We start from the raw sequence: 17,473 nt of genomic DNA on the forward strand, positions 1-17,473 counted from the left end.
GTGGACTTGCATGCCTGGGCAGCATCTAGACCACAGTAAAGTGCTATGCAGAAGCAGCAGGTGCCAAAGCTTTGCCCATGCCAGTCCTTCTGCAAAAAATACCCAATTACAAGTGAAGGAATTCAGAATTCTGTTCAGAAACCATTTCACATATAAATGCCAAAACAATTGCATTAGCCATGATTAAAATAAGATATGTATAAGGCATCAGGTGTGGACGTGAAGCGGTCTGATTTCCCCCCCTGCAGCGGCTCACATTTCCCCAAAACCAAGTTACAACCCCCACAGCAGGTTGTCTCTTCTGTAGTAGGAGCTACTGCAGATAAACGTTCAAAGGAAGTTCCAATTACACATATGATGATGCCCTTTCTAAACATAATCAAGCTCTTTTGATTTCATATCTTATTTGGTTTGGGGGTATATGGGTATATGGCAAATACAGTATATGCATATTTAGTTGGGAGTAAGCTCAACTGAACCCAGTGAGGGTTACTCCTGAGTAAACGGAGATAGGATTGGGCTGTGTTTCATTATATTTGCTTAGAACAGAGTGAGAAGCCATGTCTGTCAGTATAAAATAATAGCATACATTTCAGAGAAAGTGTGGTTGCTGGTTAAGCATGCTTAATCTCTATGTGTACATTCTTATTGAGATTATAAAAAACTCATCAACTTCCTTGCATCCTTCAATCCCTTACGTATAAAGAAAATTAATCATTCTTACACAGTAATTCAGTGCTTGAAATTGCTTAAATTACTGCCAACCAGCCATTTTAGCCCAATTTGAACAAAATAATGCTATAAGGGGGGGGCAGGATAATTTTTTCCTCAGATTAATTCCCATATCTGCCCTCCACCCTTGCCTTTTGAGCCCTACCTAACATTTAGAGATTTTTTCCTAAGTTCACTCCATCTGAAGTTCATGTTATCCAGGCGTCTCTGCAACAAGGCTGCATCATCAGAACCTTCCAAGGATCTCAAGATTTTCTGTCCATTTTCATCCAGGCTGTGGAAGATATCAGTATGGGTTTCAATTTCTTTCTGAAGTTCCTATGAGGCAACACAGAACAAATACATAAAACACTGGCGAAGAAATATGCTAGGGATAAGTTAACAGAAGACATTAGCAATAAAGGTACATTTTGCAAACTCAAATGAAAATAACACTGATTCATTATCAATAGTGTTTTAGAATAACTGAAACATTCATGTTCCTAATTTAAATTAATCACTTTGAATATATAGATATTTAAATTGTTCCTTTACTTTATGTTATTCCTTCCTAATGAAAAATAAACTATTCTATATACTATTTAGACTGTGTGGTGGTTTCCTCAATAATAATAATAATAATAATAATAATAATAATAAATTTATTTATTTATACCCCACCGATCTGGCTGTGTTTCCCCAGCCACTATCAAGCTAGGCATGGTAATATTATTTTATACTGGCATGGCACTGTATTAGTCAGAGAGAACTATACATTTCAAAACACGCAAAAGCATTTACAGTTATTGTTGGGCTCTGACGTGTGCCAGGGAGGCAGCAATTGGTTATGTCATCATGCCGGTGAGAATAAAAACAGAGACACCAAAACCCCTCAGGATCCCAGCCAAATCTGACCTTTACATGGTATGTCTTCCTGTGTAACATTTTCAACTTGAACCAGAGGCTTCAGAGCAGGTCTTGCTGCACAGAAATCCAAGGAAAACTAAGCTACTGCAACAGCAGAGCTTTAAAATGCCAAGTTCAGTTACATTCCATTGACAGAATGCATTTCAGAGCACAGGCCTCAACAGTCAATAGTAATAAACAGTCACTTTGTACTATGTCAAAACATCAGTCAGGGCCATGGCTGTAGGAGGAACGGAGAATAGCCAGAAGGACCCAGAATGCACAACTGGCAGGTTATGCTGTACTGCCAACTTTTCTTATCACTTTGGAATTGCAAGCCAGAAACTTTTTAAATATTCATGTTTCCCCTTCATTTTTAGCTAGGCAGCAACTGCCAAAGGAACATTCTTTGGAGAGCTAACTGCCTGGTACTCACATTCCGATCTGCCTACATGCTGAATGGAGTCTTTGTGTATTATCTATCCCACACTGTGATTTCTAAAAAATATTTTAGCTCCATGAACTTATAGATTTATTCTGGGGGTCAATGCTGCCTGCTCATTAGAGTCATCTTATATACAAAAAGAATAAAACTATTTCTTTCAAAGTTAGAGGGGAAGTGTTGGAGCTGTCAGCATGCTGGCTGTGAGCAGTCCTGGATTAATAATTTGCCACTTTATACAAACAATACCTTATGTCCTTGAATTAAAAAATATACTGCACAGTGTTTCAGTAGCAGTGGTGGTATTCTTTATATTTAATTTCTTATTTGCCTTTCTCAAAAATTGGCCACAACAGCTTACAGAAATGTAAAATGCTGAGTTTAAAACCAATACTAAAAGCATGCACACCATGAAAATTAATAAAATTAAAAACTGCAGAAGATATGGAAAGAGGAATAACTTGTGATATTTTCAGTTAAACTCATTGCTGGGTAATAAGTGTATGAGGGTTCACTGGCAAATTCCTGTTTGGTCTTCCTTTGCTAGTGGAATCAAGATTGAACTGTTAATTAAAATGTTATTTATTTATTTATTTAATATTTGATTTGCAGACTACTGTGACACCCTTAAAAGTCAAAGGTTCTGTGTGCACTGTAGAAGTGAACTGCTACCGTATAAACGATGTATCTTAAAGGTTGATGCAAATATAGCTAAGCATGCCTATATGGTAGAGTTTTGGTTCAACTCTATAAACATTTGCACTAGCAAAAGAACATAAACGGATGTCCTCCCTTTAATTTTGATACTGTTCTTTGTGGTGACTATTCTCCACATTTTGCTCCGCTTGCTTTCAAACTGGCTTATGTCCAGTTTGCTACAATTTTCCATTCATGTCTCCCTCAACCCCTTACTGCTTACACAACACAGTGTTGACTACAACACTGAGGACTCTTGAAGCAACTTCATGCATACACTGATTAAACTGCAGAGAACAAATATGTGCTCGTGTAAACTGCTCTTATTGAAGGGGATGGGAACCTGTGTCAAGCTGTACATGCATAGCATCCTGAATTCAGTCCAAAAATAAAATAATAATAACAGAAGAGTGCTGGATCATTAATGCACTTCATAAACTAGTTGAGGTAATCTGGAATCCCAAAATCTGAGGGGAAATTTAGCTGAGATAATTTAATAACTCCTCCCTCAGCTGAAAGACCAACTGGATATTTAAAAACCCCCTCTCAGGTGTGACCTCAAAGTATAGAACAAAGAGCATCACAGTATTTCTTTTCATCTCTCAGTCAGTACAATGCTGCAGGCTTTATAAATGTCAATGAAATAATCAACATTTTTTCATGTGGTAACTCTTCACTTCTTTAAGTTGCATGTTTACCTGAGCACAAGTCCCATCAAAATGAGTGGAGCTTATTTTTTGAGTAAGCATGTATAGTGCGTGACTCACTCAGAGGTAAGACTGTGCAGAGGCCTGGTTCATGTCGCCTTTCTGCTCTCCTCTTTGAGGGGGAAGAAACATGGGAGCCAGGCCTTTGCACAGAGATTACACTTCATACAAGATTCTATCTGTGCTGTGGCCTTCCACAGATATATGTTCAAACATGCATGCAAAGCACCACTTTGGGAATATATGAACTGGGGCTGAGTTTACAATAGGACATTCAAATCAAATGTCACCAGGCCTGAAAAATCACCTTGTGGTAAGTGCATCACTTCGGATGCCACCTCACTGGCTTGTCGGCAACCACTCTAAATTGTACAACCTATTGGAGCAATATTTGAGGCTTTATAAAAGCAGCAACAACAACAGCGAGACAAAATACATTCACACCCTCAGCCACTTCAGACTAATCTCAAGATAAAATTACACAAAATGCTGTTACTTCTTTGAAAAAGATTCTACATCAAGATTAATGAGGCCCAGCAAAGCTTTTTTAGCTAGATGTTGTGGCAAGTGTGAAACTCTCCAGGGAAACCCAAACATAAAAAATGCATTAACAAATAACTTTTTCAGAACATGGTCACACATAAATCTGACCACATGAAAATCCATTAACACTAGCTACACTGAGGAAAAAGGAAAATCACCGTCATATAAAATTCATTCTCAGAATGTTTATGTACTACTTATAGTTGACCTGATAGCTATGGCCTTCCTCTGCTAATCAATCAGCGGCTGGACAAGACCTTTATTGTGTTTCTTAAAAAGAAGAGGAACAGGAAACTTCTAAGTCCATCCAAAACCAACCAACTCCAGTGCCACCTAGTGATTCAATCTTATAATGATACAATCCACATATTTTCCTCTTAATTAAAGGGTTGTTGTTGTTTCATTACAAGGAAGAACAGTTAAGCTTTGTGGAGCTTTGTGGCAAGACATATGCTATGTCGTTTCCCCTAGAAAACAAGATTGCATTCTCAATGCTAACCAGATGCCTATGGGAAGTCTGCACAAAGAGACATGATTCCATGAGTACCCTCTCAACTTGTGCTCCCTAGCAATTTGAATTCAAAGGCATATTATCTGTGATACTGGAGGTGGTACACTAGCTTGCTTCACTAATCGACATCCTAAACAAAGTCCCCAGGTGTCTGTCACCTGTGTTTCATTCTGGAACACATAAGTCATGTAGTTCTGGAATTTTTCCCACCAGAGTGTCAGTGATTTGCAGGATAGCTTATCAGAAATAATAAAGTAATTGATGTCAAATCACATATTATAAGGACTATATGAAAAGTGACATATGGCAGCACACCTTAATTATTTTCTGACAATACCCATGAGGCTGATCAATCAATTTCATTTTTTTAATATTAAAGAGAACCAAAAACACTTCTAATACTACATTTAGAAGAACTGTGTGCCGTATATAACAGTACAATTAGAGATGTATGCTTAACTCAGTTTAAACTGGTAAAATAATTCAACTAAAGCTTTTCCAATTAATTAGTGGTTCTATTGTATTGGAACAGAGAAGGTATAATAAGGTATTAAACAAAGTGATAGCTTTTGTTTATTGAATTATAAGCTATTTTGCACTTCTGTAAATAAATAAATAGGCATTGCTACTAAATTTGATAAACTGGTTCAATATGATTGATTGATTGATTGATTGATTGATTGATCAATCATCTAAATTATTTAATTGAGTAGCCTTATGTATAAACATAAACAAAGGCATTAAGACTGAAAGGAAACAATGACACCAGTATTTATTATCAAGGGCTCTGCTGCTATTTTTCATTTACAATGTATGAGTGAGTTATATCTGCTCTGGAATATTCATGCTGACTAAGTACCACCCAGAGAGGTTGGGTGTGCCTGATTCTCATCAAGTTTCTAAGGAGACTTAACTTTTTAGTTTGTCCCACTGAGCGGTTCACGCAAATGTATATTTCCTATTGGGTCCTCTTTGGCTTTGTTAGCCAGTCTCTTCTCAAAGCTGTTTGTCTATACGGTATAACTATACACCAGCTTCTCTATGCACTTCAATTATCTGTTGAGTCATTCCAAAATAAATGAATGATCCTTAAATTTATTAATTTATGAAGAATGCATTCTTATGGTCCATGAGAAAGTGTCCCTAGGGGCCACAGGATTTTGCTGCTATGCCTGGAATTAAATTGTAGGTGGAGCAGAAGACACTGAGCTCATCGTTGAATGGCAGTGGCTCAAATAACAGATTTCAGGAAAATGCATAAAATGCATAAAATGCCTACTAGCACTTCTCTGAAATTATACTCTCAAACACAATGCAAACTCAGTAAAAAACAAAACAAAAAGCTAATCTAGATATAGCTGTAGCCCACATCGGCATGCAGGCTGTACAAAAATTCATTCTAGAGCTGCTTTATCTGATACTCTATTGTTCTTCATTTTAGCAAGCTGTTTAGTGCAAGAGAATCTTTTGTTTTATGAGAAGAAAGATATATTGTAGGCCTTTCAAATCACTTGACTAAAAACATTTTTTCTTCTGCTCTGTAAAAGATATCAACATTTGTATGATATAATGTTACCATATAACATAAATCTTAACCAACATAATATAATCTAAAAAAAATGCATGCCAGTAGAAAGTGTATTTTAGGACAATGTATGCAACAAAAAAATGGGTGAATTTAACTTACTGTTTGCCTGGAGTCATAAGAAATATATCAAGAGCTGCAGATTAAGGATCCCCCCCAACAATGACTTAAAAAAACAAACCCATAGAATGCAACATTGCCTCATAAGAAGTCCCAGGAAAACAAAATAAAGTATGTCACCATTATGTGTTTCCTATTACAGTGAAAGTGCTCTTTTCTTCTCCTAGTCCATCAGTATAACATTTTGGGCGGTTTATCTCAACAACATTTACACAGCAATTTCCATAATGATAACATCTTTTCAATGAAATGTTAAATGCAATTAAGGGGCAGATATTATGTGTTAAAAGCTTTGTTGTGAAATGGCTATACATCATCATGTCATCAAGCCTCTTTTCCAACCAGTCTATGGCATGACCTCAATTCCAGTTTGGTATGATTACATTGCAGAGTTTCATGTTAATGACTTGATGAGAAAAGATAGATAAAATTGTATCTCTCTCCTGCAGAGATAAGCCTATGAATATTGCTAAAACATTTCCAGGATCGAACACCATTTTAAAAAGATAACAGAAGATGAAACACATCTCCAGAAAAAGAAGCAAATGCTGACAGGTGAAAGCTAAAAGAAGAGCCTTTCAAAGATGATCCCTGAAATCTTAGAAGCTATTGTGATTTCAAATAAAATTGTTGAAGAACTAAATGATGTATGGATTAGACTCTAAAGAAAAGGAAAGGGCAGCTCAAACATGGTGGGTAAAGAGATTTAAATAAAGGAAATGAAAAAGTCATATGCGTCTGTACATTGCTCCAACCCTTCCATTTCTACTCTCCCTGCCATCTGTGTCCTTAGAATCACATTGTGATACGACCTTTCATAGCCTTTGGGAGACACTGCATTGATTTCTTTTTTAATCTAACCCAACTAATTTTTAATCCCATAACTTCAAAAATCAGGTCTCATTGCTGCCTGCTGTAATGGGAGAGTGTATGACTTGACTTTTCTTTGGTTCATTCTGATGGAACAAGGAATCAATCTTGCTTGTGTTGCATTGTGATATCAGCCCCTATGTGACCCTTACTCTTGCTTGCGACTCTTCCTGACTCTATAAATTGAAAGGAGGCAAGTATTGATAAGTCATCCATGTGATACTCGGAAAAACTCCCAAACTAATAACTGTCAGTTCCCACAGAGAACGTATTTCCTCTAAACGGACACTGATGCTAGCCCAGACATAATTTATGCCATTTTAGAATTAGCAAGGCAAAGATTATTTACTCCAAATGCAGAAACTTAACACTAGATAGCTCATGGACACAAGATGGCAATCATTAGGCACATCCGGCAGGAAAGTTACCAACTTTTAGTTCAAAAAGAATAATTTATTTTCCCATTTCACACCATTACTGCTGCTCCTATTTTACATGCACACCCAAGATGCAAAATTTAATTCACGATTGATGTTTTGAGTAGTTTAACTAGCACATAGTGGCTCCAACAATCTTTGACATAATCAACAGCACTCTCAAGGAACAACTGTAATGCTCCGTTGGACATTGGACTAAGGAGGACTAAGTGAGATTTCTACTGCCTAATCATTCATTGGGGAGAACCTAGCTTTCACAGGCCTTGGGTTCTGATCACCTTTCTATTCACTCCATTGTGGGACTGCTCATGAGAACAGGGAAAAGTTATTACTTTATTTCTGTCTCTACCTTCCAAGTCAATAAGAAATGTGAACCTCACCCACTTTTGCTATTGCTAGGGTCTTAGTTTCTTAGATCAGGAGTGTGAATATCTTAGTCATGTACAGCTGTGATTTTATATATGATCATATGCTTCCCACATCTATCACTGTGAAATTATGTATACTTTCTTGTAATAAGCAACATCTTTTTAATAAGTCTAGCGTGATTGTATGGAGCTTGGAAGGCTCCTGGGTAAAAGCCTTCAGTCACTGGGGAAAGAGGTTGGAACCAATTCCTTACTCTAGCTCCTTGACTTACTGTGCTCCTTTGCTGTGAACCTGACTTCCCTGTGTGTGACCTTGTACTTTAACTGGAGTTTGCCTATTTAATTGAAACCCCTCCTCCACAAAAAGCCCCTGACTTTGGAGCATGACCTGACCTCACTCTCTGGATCACCTTGCAAGTGGACTGGGACTCCTGGCATCCTTGTCCCCTGAAGTAGGACAAGTGACCTAGACTTTGCTGGGGTTACCAAAACACAAACACCTGTGTTTCTCTCTAAGGGCTTAGCAGCCTGAATGGTTGGGAAAGTAAACTATGTTGGGTTCAATTTAAATACATACTAAGCAGATAATCCTTAATAAAAGAGTTATGACTAAGTTATAGCGATCAAGTCACTCATTTTATTACTGGAAGGAGCAAGGTAATAAATTCACATGTACTCTCAGTTTTCTAATTCCTTATTTTAACATTTGCCAAAGATGAAACAGTAGCAACACAGAAGCAGCATAATTCACAGTAGGAACATTTGCTTCTTCTTGGCTGCTCAGGTAAGGTCTTGATGCCTATTTTCAATGCCTTGCAAAGTCCTACTGGATAATTTGGAGAGCAGCTACCTCTATTAGTTCCACTCACATCCCACTGCTTCCAATTAGTTCTGATTTTCTCTTACAGCAAGCAGCCAGAAGGGCTGAACTGCAAAACTGCTGGAGAGAATATTTTAGTGGGGATGAGGGAAGAGCTGCTTCCCTCCTGCTTCTGTTGTAAACAATGAAATCTCCTGATTCTTCCTACTGTTTCATTGCCTTTTACTGGAACAGCTATTATAACTGAAAACACAAAGGCTCATAGGTAATACAGACAACACTGAACAAATAAGTGAATAAACATTTATGATGTTTATTGATTTGCTTATGTATAGCAGAAATCAGAGGAGCATCTGAAAAAAAACCGCTTCTCCCAGTGATCTGTACTAAATAATACCCAACATGTTCTGAACATTATTTATTTATCTTAAAAAAAAAAAAAAATCCATACCACTCCCAAATCATGTTTCTAGGAGTTCACAGTGTATACTGACAACAAACAATCGTTTCAAAAAGTATAGAACCATGAGATGCGTAAAATGCACAATTATTTTCTTTTTGTGTCTTTGGCAGAATTTTGATGAAACAAACAATCTCTCTCTCTACTACAGTGCAGAAAAAAACTTAGCAGTTTTATGGTGCTAGCACATTTGCAAGGCTAAGCAGAGTCCAGTATGGTTTCAAATTGGATAGGGAACTCCCTTTTTGTTCATACTAGCTTTAGAACCAATAGCAATGTGCATCAGAACAACACCAGACATTAATGGAGCCCAAACTGGAAAACAAAACTTTATGATTGATCTATGTGCTGATAATTTAATGATTCTGACACTTGACCTACTGAACATAGAAGCAGCAATACTGCGAGAGCTTAACAACTTTCAACATTCTCAGGCCTGCAAGTTAACTTCTAAGACTTTATGCTTTAATATACCATCCAAGATCCACTGTCCCCTATTTCACAACACTTCACAACAATTTGATGTGGCTGAATGGAGGGAGGGGGGAGTCTATACAAGTTATATGACTTTTATAACAGAAATAAATCACTATATAAACTTCCTTGTAAGGAAACTTACAACCCCCTTGGGTACTCCCCTACCAAATCCACACTAATAGACTTTGGACCAACACCCCCCCCCTTTAAGTCTATTTCTGCAAGCAATAGAGAATTAACCCTAAAACTCATATATAGGTAGTACCTAAACCTTGGAAACTGGCCGTGAGCCATTCTAGTGACCCATCATGTTGCTGGAGGGGCTGTCCTACACAGTACATTTCTCTACATGTAGTGGGAATGTACAAAAACCTAGACTTTCTAGAATTTGATACTCTAAGAATTCAATAAAATAATGAAACAATTGGAAGTCAAACCAGAATTAGCTTTATTAAATGTATTTCAAGACAACCACCTGGATTTACATAATGAAGAATTAATAAGCTATTTATTACAAGCAGCGAGGCACAACAGAATCAGACACTGGAAAGATCTTTCTGGAACAACAAAAGACAACTGGGACCAAACAGCCCTCCTCAAGAGATTAACAAATAAACTATGTCTGACAAATGAAGAGATCAAGAAAGAAGGCTTTACCTCAGTGTGGTTTAATGTCACAACATATGCCAGTATTTTTTTTAATGAGCTACACTTCATTCAGCCATTCACTTATGAAATAACTATTATAGATGTTATTCTGATTTCATTATCCTATTTTGCTCATTACCTTTAATATTTAAATAACAGTTCCACACATCCACACATTGTTTAAAACGAGTGTTAAAACATGTTAATTTTAAAGCCATAAATTATCTAGGCCCCAAATATCTGAAATACTGCCTCCTTCTCTACAGACCCTCTTGGGTGTTAATATCAGTGGAGGGGGGGGGAGAGCTCTTGGTAGTTCCATTTTAAGTATGCCCCTTTCAATGTGATCCAGGAGACAACACAATTGTAACTGCATAAGCAGCAATAAAACAAAAAGACCTGGAGCTTGAACCAGGGGACTCTGTATGCCAAACTCCCAAAAATCATATATCAAGTGAGCTTGATCAAGTGGTCTCCTAAATGGCAGACTGGAATCAAGTACAAATCTTGCAGTGTTGGGTTAAACCAATTACCTGCATGCATGCTAATTGTGAATAAAATAAACGAATTTAGAACTTGAGACTCACATTTAAAGTCTCTGTGCAGTCTTTTGCTAAATGGTCAATTTTCACATTTTCTAAGATAGTAGTAAGAATAGCCAGCCTCACAGGGCCGGGATGAGCATGCTACAATTAGAATGTTAAAATATTAGAAAGCATATATAAAGATAAGACACTATTTATGATTGCAGCACTAGGGGGCCTTGCTGAATTCCATCATGTACTACTACACTATAAACTGAAATAGAGGTTATATCTTGAAAGCTGCAGCAGATAGCAGCTCATTTAATAGTAAAAACCATTCCCTTTGACTCGAAGTCCACATTCAAGAAAGCACAAAGTAAGCCCATACCAGCTGCCATCTCATTAAGCAGGGAGCTGCTCTGGGTTGATTTCAATGCCTCTGAAATAATTTGCACTTTTATTAGATTGGAACAGCTACACACTGGGTCCTGGGAAACAACTCCGTATTTTATTGGAGAATCTTCAGGAATAGGCAGCTGCAGGAAATTCTGATATTCTAAGAACCAGGTGAACAACTTCAATTACAATCTAAACTGAATACTTGACTCTAATCTTTTGCTTATAATGTGCTTCAGGCAAAATTATTCTGCGCAGTGGTTTGGTTTGCCAACCCACTAGGAAAAAAAATGTATGTGACTTCCTGCATCAATCCCTTAGATGCACAAACACAAAAAGTACCATAAACGATTAGCTTCACTATTTTAAAAGAACTTTTAAAAACCTTGAATGACTGATAGCCAGTTAATGCAAGCAATATATATACACATATATACATATACAGATACATATACAGGTATGTTTATTCCTTAATAGTTTTGTAGGCTGTACTGTTTTGAAACAGACAGCCTGAAATCTGACTTCTGTGTACACCCAGTCAAGAAGTATCCAAATCTATTGAATTTATATTCAGTGAAGTAGGAAAAGGATACACAGAAGAGTTTATTAAAATATACATTTCAAATAAGGGCAAAGCTTGAAAAAATGCTGAAGCAAAGCTTGAAAAAATGCTCAATTACTTGCTAGGTATTGGGGCTTGCTTATAGCAATGAGAATTAGGAATAGGAGACAAATTCAATTCAGTATGCATTGAAGATAAAATCTATCAGATTTGCAGTTTATTAAACAATACGTGAACTAAAACACAGCTATCTTTGAAATTTGCAGTTATCCAATTTTGTGATGCAGTTCTCCAATCAAACAATAATTCCGAAAAAATCTTAGGTGAAACTGTGCAGAAAAACGAAGATATTCATGAAAATAATATAAAAAACGCATTCAATTATAGCAGGGGTGTCCAACTTCCAAGAGACTGCAATCTACTCCCACTATAAATAAACTGGCAGTGATCTACCCATTGAATTAACCGAAGTTGTTGAGCTTTCTTGAGGGAGGATCAGCAAAAGTTGTTGAGCTTTTTTGGGGGGAGGATGAGACAAAGTCCTGCAATCAGCCAGGATTGACTAGGTGCATCCCATGATCAACAGGTGTAGATCAACCTATTGGACAGCCCTGTATTGGGTAAAGCTGCTTGCAAAAATGTGTACATTAAGCAAAACTACATATAAAAATGTTTTTATTAAGAGGAATACACAATTAAATGAAATTTCATGAAGGGTTTTTCTAAAATTAAAAACTGCTGCAAAATGTGTTTCCATTGGGAGGAACATAGAAAGAGGACGATGTCCTTCAGTTTGTTAACCCGGAGGTTAACATCGTCCTCTTTCTATGCTCCTCCTGATGAAAACATGCTGATGGGGACAGATACACCCCTGCTTTAAGCCGTTTATACACTTCTGTTGTATATCATTTACTACTAAACTTGATAACTAAGCCCTTTGGGGATGAAACGTCTGATTACCGGAGCGACGTCCGAGCACTGAAGAACTGATACATCACAAGTGGACTCTTTATTTACTGTGTTTGCAATTATTGGGAAACTGTGTACGTGCAGCTACTCACACAGAGTCAATTAAGCTTTGTCAGACAGCCAAAAGGCAATCTGAAGGAGTAAGTCTGCCTGGTGATAACAGAGGCATGGAGACAGCTCCCTGATTGGTCAAGCTCTCTCAAGGGAGTGATAATTAATGGCCTACTAACTGGAATGTGTTAGTTCAGAGGTTCAGAGTTCTGTGTGTCAGTGTAGGAGTTGTGAGTTGTGTATGAAAGAGCTAACTAAAGATCCGTGTTCTGTTCCTGTAAATAGTCCACTGTATATAATAAACACCTAACTACAAGTTCCTGGTTCCTGCTTCATCTATCCTGTCTGCAGCCAAGTCGCCAATTGCTTCCGTGAATTCTGCGTTTACTCTGCTAGGTCTGGCTAAGGTCCTGCAACTAGTCAGAAAGTTGTGAAACACCAAATAGGTTTTACCAATAATTTACTGTGTTCGCAATTATTTAAGATAAAGCCTATTTTGGAAAGAAACTACTTTTGCCATATATGGGCATTTATTGTTTGTTTACAGATAGTCACCTTGGTGATATTATCTTGTGTCTATTGCAGTAGCCCTTGTATCACCACCCTGTTTATTGTTTCATAATAAAACCTAAGCAGACCAGTATACAACCATTTTATAGCCAGTAAAACCTTACAGATGCTATATAACATTTAATAAATTCTCTGCTCAGTTAAATTATTTGGACTAACATTATAAACAAGATATTCCATACAATAGGAAATAATTTGAGGCTGACTTCATTCCAGGTCTCTAAACATTTGAAGTTGCCTATGAACTACTGAGATAGTGAGTATCTAAAAGACGCAGCTTGAGGTACTTTGAGTTTAGCTGTGCAATATAATTGCAAAGTTAATAAAAAAGGAATCATCACAGCAGGGGCTAAATCAGGCAAACACAACTGCTGAGTTTGTTCTTGAATATTATTAACTCAAAAGCCTGTCTTGTCTGTGTTGTGGCATATTTGAGAGAGAAAAGCAACTTCAGGCATAGCAGCTTAATTTTTAAGAAGACTGGTTAGTGCACTGGTACATGATGAGGATTCCTTTGAAACAACCTCAAAGAAGCATTTAACATTATGCAAAACAATCAGTTTAATTACAAACAATCTCAAGTCATGCATGCCTCAGATAGTGCACATTAAAATAAGTCAGAAAAAGAGGTTTTGCCCTTGTTTTATGCAGAAAATAAAGTTATTTCTGAGTTCTTGCTTGAAAAATAAAAAAGGTTCTGTGATATCCTATGTGGCAACAGAATCTCAAATTTCATATTCCTCAATTTGAGTTATTTAAAAATAGTCAAATGTCAATCCTGTGGTATTTATTCACCTATTTATAAAATTTCTAGCTCCCTCTCCATCAAAACTGATAGCATGGCAGAGTACTACATAAATTGCACATTACATTTATACATAAGCAATAATGAAACAAATCTAAAAGAGACAGCTAAAAATAGCAAAGCAAGATAAAACCGACACTTTAAAAAGTTGAGCAAACAGGTTTCCCAGAATAATAGAAATGTTGACACCTGGCAAACATGTAAGGGAATGGCATTTCAGAAGTGGAGGTCACAAGCTTCTCCTACCAGTGGGATGCAAAGAAGAACACCCTCTGCAGATCTCAAGGCATAGGAAGGCTCATATAGAAAGAGGCATCCCTTCCAGTATTTGGGCTGCAAGCCTTTTAGGACTTTAAAGCTAAACCTTGGTACCTTAAATTGGACTCAGAAGTGAAAATACAGCCAATGTAATTCTTACAGAATGGATGTGATATGATTCCACCTGGGTGAACAAGACAAAATTATGGCAGCCTCATTCTGCACTTATTAAAGTATTTGAGTCATCTTCAAGAGAAGTCCCATGTAGAAGAAGAGTTTGGATTTGATATCCTGCTTTATCACTACCCGAAGGAGTCTCAAAGCGGCTAACATTCTCCTTTCCCTTCCTCCCCCACAACAAACACTCTGTGAGGTGAGTGGGGCTGAGAGACTTCACAGAAGTGTGACTGGCCCAAGGTCACCCAGCAGCTGCATGTGGAGGAGCGGAGACGCGAACCCGGTTTCCCAGATTACGAGACTACCGCTCTTAACCACTACACCACACTGGCTCTCAATCCATTGCAACAGTCCAGTCAGGAGTTACAAGAGCATAGACCACTGTGGCCAAGCTATGTCTGTCCATGAATTATAGTATTTTCTTTTGTGAGTAAACCTGCATTAATATTCATTGATATCCCCTTGAAAACAATTGCATGTAAGAAGCAATGTAATGCAAGAATCTTACAGATGACGGCTTTTCTAAAACCTCTTTCACATATTTCTATTGTGAAGTGAAATCCTATATGTCTGGAGTGCGCGCGCATGAAAATACACCATCTGCTGCTGGAATCACTTAGAAAGGATAATAAAAATGATAACAATAATGACTGTCTGAGAAAGTCTATGCAATTACCCCATCCTTACATGGTTGCTACACCCACTCACATACCAGAGCCATATGGTACCAGGCCACAGCTCTCATTCCATTGCACATGCAAGAAACGGGCATATTTCCTTATTTTGATCTATCTGCTGACAAAAGTAGGCTGGATTCACCTTTGCCTGAATCCGAGATCAAAGCTTGTAGTAAGGAAGAGACAGATCTGGCCCATAGCAGGACAGGCACAAGATCTGTGTCTTCCAGATATGTAGGTGAAATTATCATGTAAGGAAAAGGCTCAGGGAAAGGCAAGAATGAGGAAACTAGTCAAGGCTGCTAAGTCAGGTGAGAAAGAAACATTTGCAAGTTAGGAAAGGAAGAACAAGCAAAATAAAGCAAGAACAAGCAGTGATTAGTAGCTCTTTGCAGAGAGGCCATAGTTTCAAGGGAGGACATTGAGAGCAGCACAAATGCAACAGCATTTTCTGTGTTGATCTTATGAAGGACCAGCGACCATGCACCTTGTACTTAAGTTGCCAATCCAGTGACCTTTTGTTGACCGCCTCAAATTATTTGATTCTGATGTTACAAATAGTTATTTCATTCTAGAAGAGGGATCATGGATCTGAGCCAGATGCTCCATCTAGGTTCTGGCTTGAGATAATTCAGTTCAATGCTTTTTAACACATTGCTTACACTTCTTAAAAAATGTATACATGTATAACCCACATCTGAACTAGGCTGAGAACACTCTCAATCCAGAATCATTGATACTCATCCTCAATATGCCACTTTCAATCTAAATTGATTCTACACTGTGCCATCTACAATGGTGGGTGTGGTTCCTCCCCACACATGCCTCATGTTAATTATTATTATTATTATTTGAATTTATATACCACCCTATACCCGGAGGTCTCAGGACAGTCTACACATGTGAATGAAGAAGTAAGTGGTGATTGTGTTATTAGTATACACCCACCCACAATGTTGCTGGGCAGTTGAGAATACACCACCACTGTGGGGTAATGTAGAATCAAACAGCAATAAGCTTTTATTTATTTAATGAAACTAAAATTCCAGAATAATTCTGATTAAGCACTTTTCTGGGGCAAGAAATATGCAGTAGATCTAGATAGTATGTGGACTATGTAGAAAAACTCAGTCTCCATTAATTCTATAATAAAATGTCATAGTATCATAATTTGTTGTCCTAAATAGTTCTTGTTAGGTATATTATGCTAGAAGTATTTAAATGTATATAAAATATAATGCTTTGATATTTTTGTTGGGAGAGGATCTTAACACAGACACATGTGCTATCACTATACTGGTAAATCATGAACTTAGCAGGGACCTGAAAAATTCTGTCATATTAGTGGTACACTTTTGTCCTGCCATGAGACTTGACGTTCCCCAGCTGCAAACCACTGTACTACTGTCAAATCACATGCAAATACTCAAGTCTTGAACTGACAATTTATCTGAGCAGGTTAGAATGAATGCTTGCTTGTTTCATACTTGGTCTTGTGTAACTGGGCAGCTATAATAGATGAACTATTCATCTAAATTATATTACTATGCTGTGTTTTTTCTTCTTATATATAAGAAGTACACAAAAATACATTAGTTGATCTAAGGAAGCAGTTTCATAAGGCTTAACTGACAATCTTAAAGGTGTGGGGGGGGGGGGGAAGCAACATGCTGAAGGCAAAAACTGAATCAGAAAAAGTAGAATCTATGAACCACTGAGGCAATAAAATAACCAATATTTATACCTCCAATCAAAATTACATTTCACATGTCATTCATTACAAACAAGCTCAGAGTGAAACAATCCTGATACTATGAGAAATACAAGCCAATCAAATAATAATTTGTAACTGTTTAAGGCTATTTTTAAATATTCTCTCTCTTTCTCATTCTGCAATTACACTGGGGCCATTACAAACCACAAAACTGAAATTACCAAGAGTTATGTAAGATCAGTAGCTGATAGACTGTCTTTATTTCAAAAGATGTATTGGTCTCAATTCAAACATTAACTGACAAATCAAAACTGCTTTGAGATAGATATATATATGTCAGCCCTTTTTAAAAATAGAAAATAAAACATAAAATACAAACAAGTTTACCTAATTTTTCAGCTAGGGCCACCTCACGCTCAGGATCTTGTGCATCTGCACAAAGGCCAGATGGCCAGGCTACCAGTTCACA

At 37.3% G+C, this 17,473-nt stretch overlaps 1 protein-coding gene and 1 long non-coding RNA gene across 24 annotated transcripts in view; one reads left to right on the forward strand and one right to left on the reverse strand.

Annotated features, from left to right (window-relative positions):
* Positions 1–17,473, reverse strand: part of DMD (dystrophin) — a 953,416-nt gene that overhangs the window by 183,059 nt on the left and 752,884 nt on the right. For 20 of the 22 annotated variants that reach the window (XM_083612216.1, XM_083612211.1, XM_083612219.1 and 17 more), the window contains one exon: positions 878–1,050. In XM_083612216.1, coding sequence (XP_083468342.1) covers positions 878–1,050 — 173 coding nt within the window. Of the gene's footprint in view, positions 1–877; positions 1,051–1,626; positions 2,024–17,473 lie in introns of those variants that run through there. The other 2 variants (XM_083612223.1, XM_083612224.1) reach the window with 2 other exon arrangements.
* Positions 1,554–6,911, forward strand: LOC310762033. 2 transcript variants are annotated; one of them, XR_014547813.1, is made up of 3 exons: positions 1,554–1,635; positions 2,672–2,787; positions 6,671–6,911. It is a non-coding gene; the product is annotated as an uncharacterized lncRNA (long non-coding RNA). The 2 variants fall into 2 exon arrangements; XR_014547814.1 differs by lacking the exon at positions 1,554–1,635 and adding an exon at positions 1,980–2,045.

The sequence above is a fragment of the Podarcis filfolensis genome (genome assembly GCF_964270895.1).
Source record: "Podarcis filfolensis genome assembly, chromosome: 4".
Taxonomy (NCBI): Eukaryota; Metazoa; Chordata; class Lepidosauria; order Squamata; family Lacertidae; genus Podarcis; species Podarcis filfolensis.